This window comes from Musa acuminata, chromosome BXJ2-5, assembly GCF_036884655.1.
Source record: "Musa acuminata AAA Group cultivar baxijiao chromosome BXJ2-5, Cavendish_Baxijiao_AAA, whole genome shotgun sequence".
Taxonomy (NCBI): Eukaryota; Viridiplantae; Streptophyta; class Magnoliopsida; order Zingiberales; family Musaceae; genus Musa; species Musa acuminata.
Genome location: NC_088342.1, coordinates 46,439,314 through 46,459,682, shown reverse-complemented (window position 1 = coordinate 46,459,682; position 20,369 = coordinate 46,439,314). Strand labels below are relative to the sequence as shown.

Here is a 20,369-nt window from a genome sequence, read left to right as displayed (position 1 = left end):
CATCTCTCGCTCTTTTTATCCATAATACCATGGTCCCTAGCGACGTTGTCATCTGTTACCATCGACATCGTTCGTCTCGTTTGAAACGTTAAAATTATTTTTTATTTTTTGTTTTCGTCGATAAAAATAATATTGTTAGGATAAATAAATTTAAATATTTTATTTTTATAATTATAAAGATGTTAATATAATTTTTTAAAATATAAGGATCGAAATGTTAAATATAATTAGCATGTAATTAGTTTTTTTTTTAAGGTGACATATTGCATTTGGATCGAATTGAAGTGGCTGATGGTCACCAAATCGCACAAAATTGGAAGGAGATTACACTCCTTATGATCTGTAAAGAACGAAATATTACATAAATGGGACAATTAGCAGCCAAAATTTTGATTCCTTGCGATCGTACGAGGAATCCGATTTGATGGGCCAAAGGAGTCGAATCAAGATTTCGAACCTATTACCGGTCCAAATAGACCAAATCCGGTCGAACACCGCGCTGCTGGTCAAGTAATTTGCACCAACTAGACTTCCCCAACGCTATCTCATCCTACGTGGCTGTCCAGCAAATCTGACCTCCGGGGCCCACATGTGGGTTTTAACGTATTATCCTACGGGAGGTCATTCGCTGGCCTCACCCCTTCCGAAATGAGGCGAGCTTGGGCGGCGGGGCTGCCGCTTCGGTCAGCTATGGTTCGCCGCCTCACGCCCCAGTCGCCCATCTCCACTTCGACCCTTCCCCCTCCGCTAAAACCCTCGGCCGCCCTCACCGAAGACGAGGTCGCCGAGATCCGCAGCCTCGTCCCCCGCCTCTGCGACGCCGACCGCCACGATGCCGCCGTCCGGCTCCTCACCACCGCCCTCCTCACCGACACCCCGATCGATGTCCTCCCGATCGCCGTCCTCGCCGAACGCGTTTCCTCGCTACCCGATATGGTCGCCGCCATGTCCTTCCTCACCGCCCTCCGCTGCCACCCCCGCTGCCACTCCCCTCTCCCCTTCTGCTCCGCCCTTCTCTCGTCCTATTTCCGCGGCCGCCGCTTTAAAGAGCCCGCCAAGGTCCTGTCTTGGCTTCTCCGGCCGGATTCCCCCTGCCGGCCGGACGCCGCGGTCTACGGGATCGCGGTAGAAGGCTTTTGCAAGCTCCGGAGGATGCTCGCGGCGCTGCGGGCGATGAAGGAGATGGTGGCGGATGGGATTTCGCCTGGAAGCGAGCTGCGGGTGTCAGTTTACATGGGATTGCTGCGGGAGGCTCGGATCGATGAGGCCCGGGAGTTGGATGCCGCACTGAAGGCTGTCGAGGAGGGTGGTGAAGGATTCGATAGTGCTTTGGGGTTGCTTGACAGGATCATCAGGGAGTGGGAGGAGTGATCGACTGTAAGCCTCTGCTGCCTTCTCTTTCTCTGCCATTACTTTGAATCATCAACAGCCTTTTAGATCATGCTTTGAATCAAATATTCTGATTTCAATTCTAGTTCTTGAATTATTGAGAAAATTCAATTCCATGTTTAGTGCTCTGAAATCATATGATTTAGAAGCTTTATAGAGACAAGAGTTTCTTTTTATTGGCCATATTACTGCAATTGCTTAATATCATATGTTGTGGAAAAAAGAACTAGAAAATACAAGTATTTTCTATCTATTTTTTGTTTTGTTCTGTTGTTGAAGTCGTGTTATCTGCGACATTGTTAAGATCGAATAGCTTTCAAGACTCTTGATTTAAGACAATATGTTGAGCTCATGTCATAAAATTAAGATATGAATGCCTTGGTGAATGGCTTTCTGGATCTTTGTTGGTCTCTATTTCATTTATAAGGTGATTGAAACCAATCATATCAATGTTTGTATGCCAGTAAGATGATAAAAAATTAGGAAATGTGGTTGCATGGTTTATGTAAACTTCATTTCTTTTGATGGAGATTAAATATTCAGGATATGGGAAAAAGAGGAACAGAGAAAAGTAGAATAAAAATGACAAAATTTAAGCATAAACTACATCAAGCGGAACAGCGATCATGACTACCAACATTAAAGATTCATCTATTTCTCTCTAAGCAATTTCCAGAGGGGAGGATGGATAGAAATTGTTGACTAGCCACCACTAATGATGAAGAATTAGTTTAGGTTTCATCTAACACTAGCAAAACTCTTTCCTGTTATCCGATAGCCGAAATCCAAACTAAGCGTAAAGGCTTAAAACAAAATCTTAGGGTTTGTGGCTTACGCTTTCTAGACTGATCACCAATAGACTGGTTTGGTCCATTGAAAGATGGTTTTCTCAAGCTGTAGCCAAGTTATCATGACTCCTACAGTAACAAATGGAGAGGAGGAAAATAATGTGTGATATGAGCTCTGGCCTTGCTCCTACCGACCTTTCAACACATTCAATTCAACCCACTACCTAAGAGAGTTTATAAGAGAAGAATACAAGAAGGCTCTCATTTTCTTTGAATGCCATGCTACAAATCTGGAGAAGGACATTGCTGCTGGGAGATGAGAGGGTGATCTGATGACATACATATTTCAAAATCTTTTTCTTTCCTTGTAATTGTTCACTAGCTAAAGTATATATATATCTCTCTCTCTCTTTTATCTTTCCTTTTGGAATGACACAATGGTTGTGCTAGGTATAACAGCATGCGATATGTTGTTATTACGGCTGACTGACACCCCCAGTACCACCAAATTCCAATCCTTGTCGGACACCCTTCATAGCATTTCCTCATTGTAAGAAGATTGTTGATGACTACTAGATAAAAGGTTGAATTAAAGGGAAGTAGGAAGCCACCATGAACTTTTCATCCTCATTTAAGCTTACCACCTTTAGAACTGGAATTGTAGTTCTCTACTCCTTTTCACAAGCTCATTGTAATCATGGTTGTTCTGAAGCATCCGAGAAATCATATCTTAAGAAAAGAATCTTGAAACTGATCATGATCCATGTAACTTTGCAGATTTAATTATAATCATGAATCTAACTCTTTCTTACCTTCTTAAATTTTCAGATGCTATATGTGTTCCAGATCCACTCATGTTGATCTCCAACTCTCTGCTTACTGATAGAAGGCTCATTCAAAATGCAGAATGCCTCCTGGTGATGACAACAGGAACTCAAAGGCTCTTTCTAAAGGTGATGGATAATTAATCTTGATGTGGTTTAACTTAGCCTGCGAGAAAATGGTGATGGATACATTACACAGTGTGGGATATGAATTATGAGTAGGTTATTTTCCTTGGAATACAATTAGGAAGGCTAAACATTTGAATCCTATGGTCTAATATGACCGACCTTTGGAGGTGTGGGCGGGAAAAACATGTTTCGCAAAGAAAATAAAAAAACACTTTGTAGTTGTGTTTTTGTTTTTTTAAATATTCTTTTGGGAGCAATGTTGTTCATGATGAAGTTGTCTCGCATCTGTATAGCCACCATCGCTTGTTAACAGAAACAGAAACAGAAATCAAGATTGTTTTCGATCGGGACTTATTTAAGGCGGTGTAGGTGAAGACTCCTCCAAGAACGATGGATGGGTCTCCGGCCCGCCCGCGTCGCCTGCCCTTCTTTTGTCGTCTCTCCACCTCCTCCGCTGGAAGCGCCGTCGCCGCCATTGGTCCGTTCCTGTGGAGCCACGCGGTAGTGTCGTCATCGGCGTCGAGTAGGAGATCCGCTTGTACCCTTCCCCCTTGGCCACCTTCCGTTTCCCTCCCGATTACCGGCTTGGCCCCGTCGAGGTGGGGACCCTCAAGATTTGGGGTACGGAGTTCTCGTCGTCGAAGACGATGGCGGGAGTCCGCATGAGATCCCCATCGCGACGGGGCGCGGGGACGCGCTTTAGGCGTGAGGCTCCTCTTAGTTGACGAGAACTCCGGATGCGTTCCTACTGTAAACAAGATTTATAATCTTGAAGGCCCATCGTCCTCGCCCGGGAAAGGGCGATGGCGGGAGTTCCTACTGTAAACAAGATTTCTAATCTTGATGGTCCACCGCCCTCTAACCGGGAAGGGCGTTGGCGAGGGGCTCGTCTTGTTCCTATTGTGAACCCTGATCTTGAAGGTGTTCGGTGAAAGGGCGATGGCGGTAGGACCTGATCCACCGCCGTCACCAGATCCGGAGAGGTCTTCAAGAGAACTCAACTGGGTGAAGTGGTTCAGGGGTTAGGGTGGATTTGGAGTTCTCGGGCATTTGGTTTGCCATGGGGATTTGCTGGCTCGACTTCTATGAGGTTCTTGGAAGAACAAGATACCACATCTTGCTACAGCGGAGCCCATACTACTCGTATGACTGATTCAGGTCAGATCCTACATTCACCTAATATCGTGTTTTTGTCAGTTGATGTATATGAATTTCTGCAGTAGTTTGTTTATTTTTCTTCCGATCATTTTCACTATATAGTCATGTTTCGGCCTCAGTTTCTTCTTGATGGAACACTCAGTTCTCTAAGAACCATCTCACCCTGCTGCTGGTATTCTCTTTCGTGACGAAATACCTAATTCTAGAAAAGATAATTTGAGCCCATACCGTAATACCTAATTCAACATTCATCGAGAGATTCTCCATTATTATTATTATTTATGGTTGACAACTTATTGATGTTCGGTAAGACGAAACCCATACCGTAAGACTTTGAAACATGAATCTTCATTTTTTGTTGCACCTGACTGTTTGGTTTAATGAGGAAAGATAATTTGAGCCCTTAGTTATGCTTTTTATGCTATGTTTTTTTGTTATCAGATTAGAACAGCACAATTTATACCTTGATGCTTTTGTCTTTGGCTTTGAAGTACAGTTTCTATGTTTTTGTCTGATTTGAGTGTGTTCGATATCCTCACATAGATGGCTTTTGTCTCATTTTTCTTTCTTTAGTACTGCATTATTTCTTGTCTTTAGTGCAACATCGTCATTGATTATATCCACTGAAGAGGTTGCGGTGTGCTGTCCAATGGTAACAGTTCTGCTGGGAAAATGGAAGGGTATATAACGAATATGCTTGATACTTGGAATAAGTAACTTTTCACATAGTGTACATGCAGTCATGCACACAAGTATAAAAAAATGTCCTATTCTTTGCATAGCCTTCTTGCTTTATTGCTCCATTCACATGCATGACAAGGAATAGCCTGCCTGATACAACAAAAGTCAATTTTCTCTTAATCAGCGATAGGGGGTGCATCAACCATCAACTCTTGGAAAAATAACATGATTCTTTGACTTAGAATATATAGTGGACCATGTTCTTAAGCATACAAATAATCTACAACAATATTGTATGCATATTTATATAGGAAGATACATGTATATACATTTTTGTATACATGCATACATATATATATATATGTATATATATATGTATATATATATATATATGTATATATATATATGTATATATATATATATATGTATATGTATATGTATATGTATATACATATACATATACATATATATGTATATGTATATATACATACATTGGACATTTTATGGACGCGCGCTGGTTACCCGCCATGGTGGTTGGCGCTCAATGGACGCGCACTGCTTACGGATAGATGGAGAAGTAGGTTAGAGGAAGCCACAGCAATGTTGAAAGGGTGGACCAATATGGAAGCATGCGGCCGAAGCATTGCATTCTACTTATAGAAGTGAAACGACAGGGAGAGAAGAGATGGTGGTTGGCCTTCTCATGCGGGGGGAATGTCAACCTCCTCCTGCGCGGGGTCACAAAAGAAGCAACCCATGCAATGGACTCTCCAGTAGCCTTTCCTGGTACAATCATTAAAGCAGTTGTCATGTAGATTGCAGTCGACTGCATAATCGGAGGATGCAACCACCAAAAGGAGCAAGCACAACGCTAGCACCACCATGTTCCGGGACACCGTCGCCATATTCGACCAACCTCTACCTTCCTTGTTCCCGCCTCTTCTCCCTCTCCCTTTATATACGTCTCTCTTTCTCTCTCCACAATATTACTGTCTGGTTATTCTGGGTGTTCTCCATTTCGGGATTGCTCGTCAGTTGGAATCTGACTATATATATATATATATATATATATATATATATATATATATATATATATATATATATATATATATATATATATATATATATATATATGCATGCGTTTCTCTCTTTCTCTCTCCACACTATTGACTTTTGGTTAATATGTATACATGTATATATGTATACATATATAAAATTTTGCCAAAAAAAATAGTGGGCACAGTTAACTTTTGGTTTTGGTTTGTATCCATCAATTCCGGCATTGTTGGAAAAAAAAAATGTTCTACAATAGCAGAAAACAAATCAAGATATTCTGTTGTAACCATGTCTAGGCATTTAGCGTTTGATGAGAATTATTACACAGCGGTGGAGAGGGAAGCGAGGGGAAGGGGGAAGGACGGTTGGCTCTTATTACACGTCGCTCTTATGGCGCAGGAGATTTAACAACATTCCATGGACCATGTAACGTTCGAGTCAGAAATACAAAAACGACTAGCTGAAAACGACCGTCGAGCAGACCATTTCAAATATGCCTAAACCAGCAATGTGAAATTATTGACAAAAACCAGACTTCTAGGAACGTTAGCAAGAAAGACATTGGACTTGCAAATCTTGGAACTGATAACTTACCTCCAGAGCCGACGGGTGGTCATTATTAGCTCTACCAGTATTTCTAAGTCCCCTTCAAGTTACCCAAGCACACATATTTAATCTACAAAGACACGGGGGACATACATATCTCAATGCAGGAGAAAATATTATAAATATGAGAATTTTTTTTTTTTTGTTCAACTTACTTCCAAGTATTCATCCATCCCATATTTTGAACCTTCTCTTCCGAGACCAGACTGCTTAAATCCTCCAAACGGTGCAACCTTTACCGTGGAACAAAAAACAGATCAAAAATGAAATTAAACAAAATAACAAAAAAAAGAAAAAAGAAAAGAAGAAACATTTGTGAAGCAGAAGCATTACCTCGGTGGATATTAGTCCTTCGTTAACTCCCACAAGTCCATACTCGAGAGCTTCAGATACACGCCAAGAACGAGGCATGCTGGTAGTAAATATGTAAGCAGCTAAACCTGTATAGGTAATGATTCCACCAAAAGCCAAAATAAATAAACAAGGGTTGTGTAGTAATGGTACTACATCATTTACAAGTGTTGTGTAACAAGTGGAGTTGCGATCCAAATCAAATTGATTGCATGTAGCACATAATTTCTACTCTTACCTTTCAAGTGTGAAATTCTTAACCAAGAAAACAAGTAATGAAAATCAGCAACCTGGGAAAGAACTACAAAGTAAATAATAGCAAATAACCTGCATTTGTGTCATTAGCCATCTGAATAGCTTCTTCTTCAGTTTTAAAACGCATAAGTGGTGCAACTGGGCCGAACACTTCTTGCCTGTGCACGTTTTTAAAAAGTTCACACATTAATGCTACTTATATCACTCGTGAGAACGAGCTTAATGACTAAAATAACCACCAAAATGACAAGTTAAAAAAGCCTTTCTGACTGTGAGCTTTCCAAGTTCAATTGCCATAAAACAGTCACCAATGTGAGTTAAAGAATAGATCGTACCGAGATATTAGCATCTCCTTATTGACATTGCCAAGAACAGTAGGCTCATAAAATGTCATGCCTAGGCTGTGCCTCTTTCCTCCAGTCACTACATCTGCTCCCTGTACAAAGATTACAGTTATGGATATCAGTGATATAGTAAAGCCAGTTTTGTGCCAATACTCAAACCTAAGTGATACTGGAGCCAGTCCAGTTTCGATACCACAGATGAACCAAATATTTCTGACCTAAAAGATATCTCTTTACAATTGAAAAGACTTACCATATAAGTGAATGTATATAATAAGAATCAAATCTTACAACTAAATGTGCGCAATAGGTGAGCATTATAATATCAATAACATATAAAAGCATCCAAAATGTTTATCTAATTGGAATAGGCAGTAAATCATATATAGCCTCCTAGACAAAGTATGAAATTCCTGATTGTCTCATAGTGTGCTGCTGTGCTGCATCCACATCTTTAATAGAGTGAACTTTTAAGTACAAAGCACAAAACATCATGAAATGTTACAATTACCTTTGCAGTAGCGTCTTGGACCATTGTTTCGACCTACAAAATGAAAGGTCCATGAAAACCAGAATCTCATCACAACTAAATTTTACACAAATCAGCAACAAAGAATAACTTTACCGCAGAGATAACCTTACAACAAACTACCTAGATACTAATTTCTAGGCAAAGAAAATTAACCACCTTTTCTAAAGCAGCTTCATTGATCAACGGACCCTGTGAAAGAAACACAACTTTCAAGATCGTGTTTTAAGATAACCATAGAGATATAAACAAAATACTCAAAATTCCTTAAAAAATAAAAGTCATAAAACTGATATTATGACAGTAACATTGCTGTCATAATATCAAGTATCAATAAAATATAGTTTCCCAATGAATATAAATTAACACTCTACTATGCCAATCAAAGAATCAATTCAAGTGAAAAGGATGAAAAAGCAGAAGCTAATACCTGAACAGTACCTTCTATAAGGCCATTGCCAACTTGCAAAGCCTGAACCGCCTTTGCAAAAGCATTAGCAAATTTTTCATAAATACCTGCACAGAATGGAATTATAAACTTGTGAGAGGATAAGTATGAGGCACATAAAAGAGATGACAAAGTTTCGACTATATAAATGCAGTCATCCACCACTCAACAAACTTCAAGTGCAACAAGGAGAAGAAAAAAAATAAAGGTTTGTAGTAAAACCAATGAGGATGATTAAACAAAACAAAGCAATTTTTATAAAACAAGGATTACAAAGTATATGGCATCTGCAAAGGTTGACAGTTGACACCTTCTCAATGCTAGTAGAATAGCAGCTTACTCAATATGATCTGGCATGCATCTGGATACCCACAAAAGCCTTTTAATCTAAGATTGACTTTTAGAAAAACTTTGGTTTTTGTTCACACAATACTCATAAGAAAGACTGTCGATTTGCAGATTGTTTGGTAAGTTATCTTCTATAATTTTCCATTACAACAATAAGTCTCTTGACACTAACCAGTCAACAAATACATTGGGTTCTTTTATAACTCAGAAGATTTAATCCCAAGGATCCACAAAATGTAAAATTAATCTACCAAATGATATTCAACATTTTTATAGCGTTGACTCTGATTTCTATATGTTAGATTCAAAAGAACCTCCAAGTGCAGAGACAACCCACCAAACAGCATGTAGAAATTGTTAATTAACCTAGAATGATCCAAAAAGGATATCATCAATTCAACATATTTTATTGCACCAAAATATCATCAATTACCTCTGCAGATAGATTCTTTTTTATATTTTGCTCTGGATCTTGAAGTGTCTATTTCCTTTACTATTTTTGGATACAACAGACTATTTAAATAAATTTTGTGAAAACTTGACGCTTATGCATATTTATTACAAGATATTTATAATTACAGCTGCAACTAAGTCCAAATGCATAGTTGCAAATAAAGTCAATGGAATCCGTACCTTCTTGCACAAGTATTCTGTTTGCACAAACACATGTTTGCCCACTGTTCCGAAACTTTGCTGCAAGCTGCAAATGGAAATGATAACATCAGAAATAATTCCAAAATCAGCTTGAATCTGTTATGCAAAGTTTTCTGTATATTAAGATTATCCATCAATTGCTATCCACTGTAAACAGTAAAATGATAATCATTGGACAACTATTTTTGGATAAGCTACAAGCTTTGATGCACACTTAATCTATATTAGTAACAGTTGAAGATTCAGTCAAACATGCAAGTTTGCGCCAAAAGTACTTCAACCGTTAAACAAATAGGATATTTAAAATGAAAATCCATCAGCTATTTAAGAAAGGCATAAGATCACCTCGTATTGATAGAAAAACCCAAAACAAAACCCTCTTTGTTTGAGAAAAAATTATGTGCACACCTGTTTGATCCACTCATGTTCTAATGGAATTTATAATATGGATTCAGCTATCCTCAATATCAGTTTCTGACAGCACCATCAAGCATGTAGAGATGCTTGTCATTTCTCTTGATAATTCAACATTTGCACTAACTAAAAACTAAAAGGCAATTTCTTTGCTTTTGGCAAAAAGCTTAAACAACACAGCTTAAACAATTAGCCTGCTACCATTTCTTCAGGATTTGAAGGTATATCGTAGTGTATGAATAAGAACACAACAACATTAAATCGTAAGGCTCCAATTCGGACTTGAAGTTTATAATGTTAAAAACATTGTGAAAGACAACATGTCTACACTAAGTACCAAAAAACAGATACTGCATCGTGAAGCAAAGATTTTGTAATAGTCTAGCAAAACGACAAAGAGGGCTACTTAAACAACAAGGTTCACAGATCAGGAATCAGTTTTTGAGTCATAAGGAATCTAGGTGAGGAACTGTTAGGCATAAGACCTGCGCAAAATGGATGACTGGTTTTGATTGGACACAAGAAAATTTATCCTAGCCTACGCTAGTAAACAACTGAATTTAGGAAGCAGTCTTGAATCAGTTAGCATCTCGTCGCAAATGCTATCTTATATTACAGTTCAAAGAGAAAAACAGGGATATCCCAAGTAGTAGTAGTTTTACAAACTCAACAAGTTGGACAAATTAAGCTAGTTTTCAGCATGTGTAAAACAGCTAAGAGGACAATCTAATCTTTATATGGATTTATCAATTACCTCTATTCAATGAAGAGATTAACATAACATCAAGAGGGGAATACTTTCTGTGAGGATCATGATGCAGTCAGATAGAATTCAGTTTGTGATTATGTGAGAAGGAAAACCACCAATGCATATATAAGTAACTGGATAAAGAGATCAGAAATATATAGGCAATAGCAAGATTGGCTTACACTGCCCTTTACTGCCACATCCAGATCTGCATCATCAAACACAATGCAAGGTGCATTTCCACCAAGTTCCAAGGATATCTGAAAAAAGATTAATATTTCATATGAAACTCGAACAGGCATAAAGATTTTCTAGTTCCAAATCAAGAAAAAATAAAGAAAAATCAAACTATTTATTTGAACTACTTTAGTTAAAATGGGGATATAATGGCTTTAGCCAAGATAAGATAATATAAAGCATCCAACTCTTGATATATTTAATATACCCTTTCTACTCATATATTCTATACATTTGTATAATCATGAGATTAACTTGTGTGTGCATAACTTCTCACCAAGAAATTTTTTGAGGGCATACCTTCTTAACAGTACTCGCTGACCCTGCCATTAACTTTTTACCAACAGCTGTTGATCCAGTGAATGTTATCTTCCTTACCTATAAAAAAGTAAAATTTATAATAACATCATCTGTTTCTGGAAAAATTAAAGGTAAATATAAAGCAATAAGTAAGAACCTGTGTGCTTTCTAGCAGAGTATCGCCAATATCAGACGCATTGCCCATCACAACATTCAGTGCACCCTGAATAATGAGAAAAGGTAAGAACAATATTAGCATGGTATAAGTGTGACATTTACAAATTGACAAAACACAGAAGATGCTAAAACTGCATATGTATTGTTTCTGTTAGAAAGAATAATGTTGAAGCATGCTCATGAACAGAAAAGGCTAAATTGGAGAAGCAGCTGAATCAAATTTGTCAAAAAAGACCATCTTCCACACAAGTGAACAAAAAACTTCTATTCACTGCACAGATAAAAAATTGCTTTTCAATGTTCAGAGCTACTGAGCATGCTTAATGGAGACACCAAACAAGAAACAGAATGCAAGTAAAGAATTAGAAAGTTCATGAGAAGGTCATCAATTTAGACTTACAAGTAGGGTATTACGAGCTATAGGAGCAATAAAACCCTTATGTGCTAACTGTAACTGAATGGAGAATAACCCTATTAAGAAAAAAGTAGCATATTCTTCAGTACATTGTATAACTGATCAACATCAGACCTAAATAAGGCTCCATCTCAGTTGAGACATGATTCATAATGGCCATGAAGCAGATTCAACAGTGTTTGGGTCTCTCATTGACATACTACAAGGCCACATTTTGTTGTATGGACAAAAATAACTTCAATAGCTTACTTTCTGCTATGGAGTTCCAGAACAACTGAATTAACTAAGCATGCTTTGCCATCCGTTAGTTTATTTCCCAACACGATATACTCTTCTGAAGTACTTAAAAATACTTAAAAAATTAGAAATATCCAAATGTCAGAGTAGAGAAAAGAATAAACAAGTAAGATATAGGGAAAACAAGGTCATGAACTATTATCCCACAACCAGAAGAAGCAGACAAAATGAAGAAACAGAATGCTGCATTTCCATGTAGTTACTCATATTTTGCATATTTTCCATAAGGATACAGCTAATCATGTGATGCAACAGGACTCATGAAACAGATTGCAAAAGATATCTTGGAGCTCAGGTAGACGTATTCAGACACAAAAGTCCAAAAGCAGCACATTTTGTGAATGGAGACACCTGCCCATCTGCGTAGAGAGACATGAAAATGCACGATTGCATTGCCTTATATGCATACATAAAAGGAATATGTATCAATTAAGCATTTATATCCTGCCTAGTTTTAAGTATTGGCACATAGATACAGAGAATTATGTTTTCCAATGTGTAGATGTATGCCAGTGTTGGTAGTCACAGTTTTCTTTTGGTGCTCATCACATGTTTGTTTACTCGAAATGGAAGCCTGCTACAAGGATCCATCAAAGGTATCAACTAAACAACAGCTTTAAAATCAGCTCTCGAAACCTTTGCATCAAATAGCTGGGAAAATGACAATACCTCTAATGGCCCTGGTGCCATCATGCTCTTCCAAAACTTATTTGGCTAAGTTTCGGAACATTGCTTGGCTGAATCTAGAAAACTAATATACATGATTACAAATGAAGATAATACATTCATCTTTTACGTCATGAACTGCTTGCAATAATTCAGATGCTTCTTTAACAAACCCACTTAAGATAACCCTGAAAACCACTACCTTCCCAGTGCATCCTCTTGTTTCTCCCAAAACAACTCTACCAATGTGATCTCATTTAATACTTGGTGTTACAAACATCATTCACTTCAGCCCAAATCTCAAGTTTCAAGTTTTGAGTCACACCCCCTAGATCCTCAACTTCTAAAACAAATTAACAAGAAAAAAAGCAACTTCTGAGAATAATAGAAGAATTGCAAAAGAAAGAATAAATAGAAGAAAAGAAATAAAAAGGAGAAACTTACTGGTGGTATGCCAGCTTGAAGAGCAAGCTCAGCTGCAGCTAGTGCAGTCAAAGGTGTATACTCTGATGGCTTGACAACAACCGTGCAACCACAAGCCAATGCTGGCCCAACCTGACACATCACAAAGCAGGAAGTTCTTTTTTTTTCTGATGCAAGTCAGATGCAAGAATTGCATGCTTTTTATAGGCTGGTATAATAAATTCACCATGTCATGATGTCAATCTATTAGCTAACATTTACCTTCCGGGTAATCATGGCTAAAGGAAAGTTCCAGGGTGTAATTGCTCCAACTACTCCAACAGGCTGCAAGAGACATTAAACATTAAATACCATGGTTTCCTAAAAGAAAGATATTTATCTTTATGAAGCTAATATTTATAGCATTGTAGAGGCAAACTGCAAATGAACAATCACATGTACTTACAAAAGGGAATAGTTTGTATCATGGTCTAAAATACGGATTTGACCAATATGTACCAACTAGTATTTCAACAGTCCAACCATGCACTGGCATAAGAACACATGGCAATGTGTTGCTTAGTAACCATTCAATTAATTATTTTTTTTAGTGGTACCATGCACCAGACAGTATATATCGGTACATCATCCTATAACTTGGTACCTTACTAGTCTGACCCCTTCTAAACCTGGTAACAGATTGATATTCAAAACCATTATTCAGATTTATACGACATTTTGCCAGTATCATCGTGAAGATATTCTCATAAGCAACTTTTAAAGACAATAGGATAACATAAGAAACAAACATATGCCACTGGTAGAGCAGTTATTAGTTTCTGTTGATATTGTTCAACACTCCATTGGAAGGAAGATGTGTAATCAACATAGCAGGCAAACTTACCTTGAAAAATGCCCTAGATAAAAGTGATATATAGAATCAGGAAACTGGTGAATGTTATGTGGCAGTATTACTAGTCTTTATATAGAATGAAAGTCACTCATCGGCATTTTCTTGTTTGAAAAAACCCATTCAGTCATACTAGTCTATACCACTGTTGTTAGCAGCCATTGTGCTTGGATGCATACCCCAAATTTTACACTACTCCCCAATCATAAATATTTCACATGCACTTACTAAAGATATAGATCTAATAAATAAATTATCCTAATATAATATTTTTAAGCAACTCTAAAGAATGCTTATGGCTTTGTTGCGTTAGGTCAATGTCGGTCCTAATCCCGGATGAAAAAGGTGAAGGGTTGCATTAGGTCACTGACAACCAGCATAAAACTATCCGGATCTCCTGAATATGGATCTTAAGTTCGGACTTACTGTTTTGTTGTTATTGGCGTCATCTAAAGCATGCTGCCCTTATTTCTCCACCTTTGCCAAATATGACTATTACTCTAAAATCCCAAAGACCTTACTATTTTATTGTCAAAATTTTACATTTTCAATTTAGCAAAACAGCTTTTAAATAATTATCATGGTGAAGTACCCAAGATATTTGCTTTCTAACAACTTACAGCCTATAACATGTAACAACCATCTAATAAGAATGACACATAGAAAAGTCTTTATACGTTTTATGAAAAAAATGCAGATTTTGTGTCTTGTTTTACTAAACAGAATTTGAATAAGAGTTACTGAAATCGATCATTTTAATATTTAGTATCCACAAGTTACTGTGTCATTGACGTAACAAGATGTCCATGCCCAATGACATGGAGAACATGACAGCAGGCACGAAGCCTATGCTCACATAGTACTTTGCTGGAAAAGACTATTGCATTCTGCTTTGATGACCATCAAATACCATCTAACATGGCTTAGTGAGACTAACAAATGCATTCCTTGAATGTTTCAATATGCAATATACCATAATATGCAGTACACAATATGATAAAATCCAACTATGAATAGAGAATCATATTGAATTTTGGTGATCATGCCAATGAAATCATCTCAAGTCACACTCAAAAGTTTGGTTAATGTTGCTCAATGATAAATGAGCTTTCAGATGATAGATTCTTTTGGTTATTATACTATATGTTAGCAGCAGGTTCGGGTGTGGCAGCCACAGCCTTAACCTTCACAAGATGCATAAGTAAGCTTATAAAACATTATAATATTTAGATTCTACAGACTACAGGCAACAAGTTTCTAAGAGATTCCAGAGGGCTAGAGCCAAAAAAAAATAATCTGTACATGAAAGGAGACAGCTGCTAGAATGTCTTTAAAGTGAGCATTGCGAAACCTTAATGAAGATCTTGACATGCCCATATGCTCATGGATACTCGGAGATTAAAAAAAAATGGTAAATACTAAAAACAACTGAAATAATCAAAATATTGGAGACAACAACAAAGTTATAGAATTATATATGTATGGCTACTAGAAGCTGATTTGTGATGTTTTTGAGCAGCAAGGTTCAGGAACAGCTAATATGAAACCAAAAAAATCAAATATGGTAATCAAGTAGTTGCCTGCTTTAAAACAAACAACCGACGATCATCAATTGTGGGAGCAATTATGTCACCATATATGCGTTTAGCTTCCTCAGCAAAAAACTCAATAAATGCAGCCCCATAAGAAACCTGCAAAGAAGTTCATAAGCACAATTAACTTTTATCTTGAATAGGAAACAATATATGACAAAAGCTATTTTAAGTACAACTTCAAACAGAAGTCATTTTGATACCTCACCCAGTGACTCCTTTAGAGGCTTTCCTTGTTCCAATGTTATAAGTAATGCAAGATCCTCTTTATGGGAAATAATTAAATCATACCTTCAGAAATATTTAAGGTGAAAGAGTTACAGTAAAGTAAATAAGGCTGAAAAACAAGAAATTCGATTTAGTATATTCAATTGAAGCACCTAATGTTCAAAAGAAAATGCTAAAACAGAAACAATGACTTACAAATAAAATTCATTCTGGATGTATAACTCAAAAAGAGATGAAAACTTTCCCAATAACTCTCACATTCAGCAGCAAAAATCACAGATAGAACTACCACATTATCCTTACGGTGAGTGGCTCACATTTGTAGAAGCAACACCCTTTAATTTCAATTGGATAAGTCACACAGAATAAGAGCTGGACGTTAAAAGTTTTTAAAACTGATTTTTCAATGTCATGGGTTCTATCAACAAATCAACAAAACATCTAAAAGTTGTTTAAATAAAAGGTCCCGCAAATTAGCAAAGTGCAGTTAAAGAAATAACATCGATCACTACAAATGAACATGATAACTTTCTTGTGAGCATAGCAATATTAACATTGAGCAATACACCACTGCCAAGGACAACTTATACAAAAAAAATAGTACACATGAAAGCCTGTTGTAATTGATCAAATTCAATGGTACCATTTCCTTAGACACTTGCTCCGTTCACTTGCAGTGAGTTTGCTCCAAGCTGTGAAAAGAAAAACATCATAACAAACATATAATGTTAAAAGAATACCTGAAAATGCCATAATAGACATTCTAAAGACAGTCCTTTAAACAAGCAAATCAATGAGTTTTTCATAAGCAGTTGGTAATTAATAATTAGTGATATCTGTCTGACAAGTTTACAGAAAAAATTGGACGGAATGAACGATATTAAAAACTAATTCATTCATATGCTCAAAGGAGCAAGAAGTGATAAAGAAAACAAACTAAAAAAACTCGTTGGAAGAAAATAACGACAGATTAACATATGAAAAGTTAACAAGACCAAATATTACTTTATGTGTTCATTTAAAACCTAGTTAAGTTAGATAGATTTGGCATAATATGATTCAAATGACTTGCAATTAGCCAATCGATCGAAGCAGATTTGTTGGATTAGGACTCAATAGTCTATGATCTTCCAAATTTAGTGAATAAAGTCAGTAACTCTTTCTTATGATTGATTTAGATAAGAAATGATTTTTGAGAATACTACACCATAATCAAAGTATATAAATCTGGGAAGTCGAAACAAATATTATACCTCCCTAGGACATTAAGTAACAACCACAATCTATATAAAAGGGATTGTATCTAATTTAATGAAGGCTTCAATAATAGGTGGTCAATCCATGCATGTGCAACAAACCAGGCTATTATAGTTCTGTTTCAGGACTCCATAACTGGACAAGAGTCATTTTCACATTTTCCCATGATAGGGGCATCAATAGATCTAGCTATATGTAGGCATCAATAAAGATAAAAAGTAAAAGATTTCATACATACATACATATATATTTTAAATATATGTGTGTGTGTGTGTGTGTATATATATATATATATATATATATATATATATATATATATATATATATATATATATAGAGAGAGAGAGAGAGAGAGAGAGAGAGAGAGATATGCAGCATTTTTATATTTTCTGTATATTAATCAACTGAGACTAGGAGTGGAATGTTTAAAATCTGTAATGAGGCATCATAAGCCTCTTTGATGCATCACTCAATAGGACTCCTTATTTTTCTTTCAATTTGGTCATGGCAGGCTACTTAGCTGTTTTGATTTAGAGGAGGAGACTACATTAGGAAGAAATCCAGGAACTAAGAGTAAACTTTTGACACCTAGTGTTAAAGGCCAAAGAAGAAAATGCAGACTAAGGTGCACATAGTCCATATGGCTTTTAGTTAGAAAAGTCAATATTAGCAACATCTGAGAATGGCAAATTGCACTAGCCAGCCAATTTTTGCAATACAAGCCAGTATTAACCCACCATCCACACCAATCTTTCAACCAATCTGAATGTCCTATGCACACCCAACTAATGTCTTGACATCATGATCATCACAGAAACTAATAGCTTGACATCAACAAATGGAAAAATCAAATATTAATCAGCTTCCATATTTCTTACAAGAAAATGTATTATATGCAGAGGATATTGCATTGGTAGTCTCATTCCTGCCCATGCATGGAATACTTGCAATGACATCCCCAGTAGCAGGATTTTGCACCTACAAAATAACAAATGGTAAGTAATATCCTCCTACCCTACGCCTTTCTTTGTATGTTTGTTATTCTTCATCCAAAGTTTCAGTGAGGGTGAATAATGACAACCATCAATTGATAAGCTATTGAACAAAATACTGTCAGTTTTGCAACATCAATAATTGCCTTTCCCAAACAAAGAAATGGAATACAAAAATCTTTACTTCTACTATCCCATACAGAACTGGATTTTCTTGCTAAATGTACAAAAAAATGAACAATACTATCATTTGAAAGCCGTTTTGTTTCTAATAGATTTTTTAAATTACTTATATGAAAGACGTCAAACCTGATATATTAATCTGGTCGATATGATCCAGTTGGATGATAAATGCATGCTTATTGGCGTATTCAACTAGATGGAATTGCCATTGTCTAATTCTATAAATATATGTTATAATATCAATGTTAGTCCCTGATGAAATCATAGTTCTTCAGGTGAACCTAACTGAAGATGTTGAATAACAAAGGATGCTACTTCTGCAGTTAAGGTTTAGTAGGGCTATCTGTTAGGTTTAGTAGGTTTGGTAGTGCCATTCATCTAGATGGAATTGCCATTGTATAATTCTATAAATACATGGTATAATATCAATGTTAGTTCCTGACGAAATCATAGTTCTTCAGGTGAACCTAACTGAAGACGTTGAATCACAAAGGATGCTACTTCTGCAGTTAAGGTTTAGTAGGGGCTATCTGTCCAACCAAACATTATATCTTGTTGTACAACATTTTTGGCGGAGCGTTTCATAGACTCCTTTAAATTTTGTTATAGTTCGACTTTTAAAGAGGAAACACATGAATTATATAATAACATTGGTGAATCCGTAGGATTTGAACATATTCATTTAAATAAGAAAAAAAATCGAATCATTCCGTTCCAGTATAAGTGCATTGTATTCCATTAATCTCCTTAATCTCAATCTTAAGCTTCGCCATAAATTAGAAGCCATAATATCTGACCAAGATGTACAACCAAGATGAACAATTCTAGATTCCAGTATGGTTTTCCTGTTCTATTTCTCGTAATCAATACTCTAACTGTGTCCGTAGTGAATTACCACGACTAAAATACTATTTAGATGCATCAAACTTGAAGAAGAAATCAAGAACACCGTCCACAGGTCAGAAACAAAACGAAGTACGCCTCTAGAGATACCTGAATGGTCTTGCCATCGTAGGCATCGATCCACTTCCCACCGATAAGCCCCTGAGTCCTCAACAATCCCGATTCCTTCAGTCGATCAACGGTAGCCTGCGGTTCCACGCTAATCTGGCCACCAGAGAAACCCCCAAGATTCAGACCTTATCAAGAACCGAAACCACAGAGGCAAGACTGGAGACAAGGAAAGGTCCCTTCAAGAATCGAAACCACGATGCAAGACGGATGACGAGGGAAGGTCACTTTCAAGAATCGAAGCGAAGCGATAGGAAAGATCCCTCCAGGAATCGAAACCAGAGGACACGATCGAAGACGAAATGAAGCGCGAAAGAAGGAAGGCCGAGAGCGGGGGGGGCAAGACGAAAGACGAGATGACAAATACCCGATCAAGAATCGAAACAAGAGGGCAAGATCGAAGACGAAGCGAAGCGCGAAAGAAGAAAGGCCGAGAGCGGGGGGCCACACGAAAGACAAGATAACAAATATCCGATCAAGAATCGAAACCAGAGGGAAAGATCGAAGACGAAGAAAGACTGATCCGAAACGATAAAGAGGAGTCGCCGAGATCAGTAGAAACAGCGTCGAGGAGAAGCGTGAAAGCTTGCCTGGCGGCAGAGAAGCCGGAAGGGGGAGGCAAAGTGGCGGCCGAGTAGCCCCGCGCGGCGTATCGCCATCGGGCTTGGTTGTGTCGCGAGAGAAAAGCAAGCCATTCTACGGTCTCCTCCCACTCACTACTTCAACCGAGAGCCGGTGATCGATAACGACGTTCCAATTTTACATATATGCCCCTCATAAATTCCATATGTACTCTTTATATATATATATATATATATATATATATATGATAAAAGCCATGGGAAGAGACAAAGTGGATGAGAAGGTATCCATGTCTTGTAGTGTCACATGCAATATATATATATATATATATATATATATATATATATATATATATATATATATATATATATATATATATATATATATATATATATATA

General features: G+C 37.1%; 2 protein-coding genes across 2 annotated transcripts; one reads left to right on the top strand and one right to left on the bottom strand.

The window, feature by feature from the left end:
* The first annotated feature begins 635 nt into the window (after window positions 1-635).
* Window positions 636-3,146, top strand: LOC135613069 (uncharacterized). Its single transcript, XM_065110027.1, has 2 exons — window positions 636-1,377; window positions 3,006-3,146. Exon 1 carries the CDS (start codon window positions 649-651, stop codon window positions 1,369-1,371), a length of 723 nt encoding a protein of 240 aa, XP_064966099.1. The 5' UTR covers window positions 636-648; the 3' UTR covers window positions 1,372-1,377; window positions 3,006-3,146.
* A 3,154-nt stretch (window positions 3,147-6,300) lies between these two features.
* LOC103986300 (succinate-semialdehyde dehydrogenase, mitochondrial) lies at window positions 6,301-20,139 on the bottom strand. Its single transcript, XM_065110026.1, has 21 exons — window positions 19,980-20,139; window positions 19,372-19,485; window positions 18,082-18,181; window positions 16,590-16,638; window positions 15,922-16,009; window positions 15,707-15,817; window positions 13,499-13,561; window positions 13,259-13,369; window positions 11,417-11,482; window positions 11,260-11,337; window positions 10,905-10,982; window positions 9,540-9,606; window positions 8,541-8,626; window positions 8,270-8,302; window positions 8,093-8,125; window positions 7,573-7,673; window positions 7,310-7,395; window positions 6,965-7,071; window positions 6,787-6,864; window positions 6,620-6,701; window positions 6,301-6,522 (listed from the first exon to the last, which is right to left on the bottom strand). Exons 1-20 carry the CDS (start codon window positions 20,082-20,084, stop codon window positions 6,663-6,665), a joined length of 1,593 nt encoding a protein of 530 aa, XP_064966098.1. The 5' UTR covers window positions 20,085-20,139; the 3' UTR covers window positions 6,301-6,522; window positions 6,620-6,662.
* Window positions 20,140-20,369: the final 230 nt, after the last annotated feature.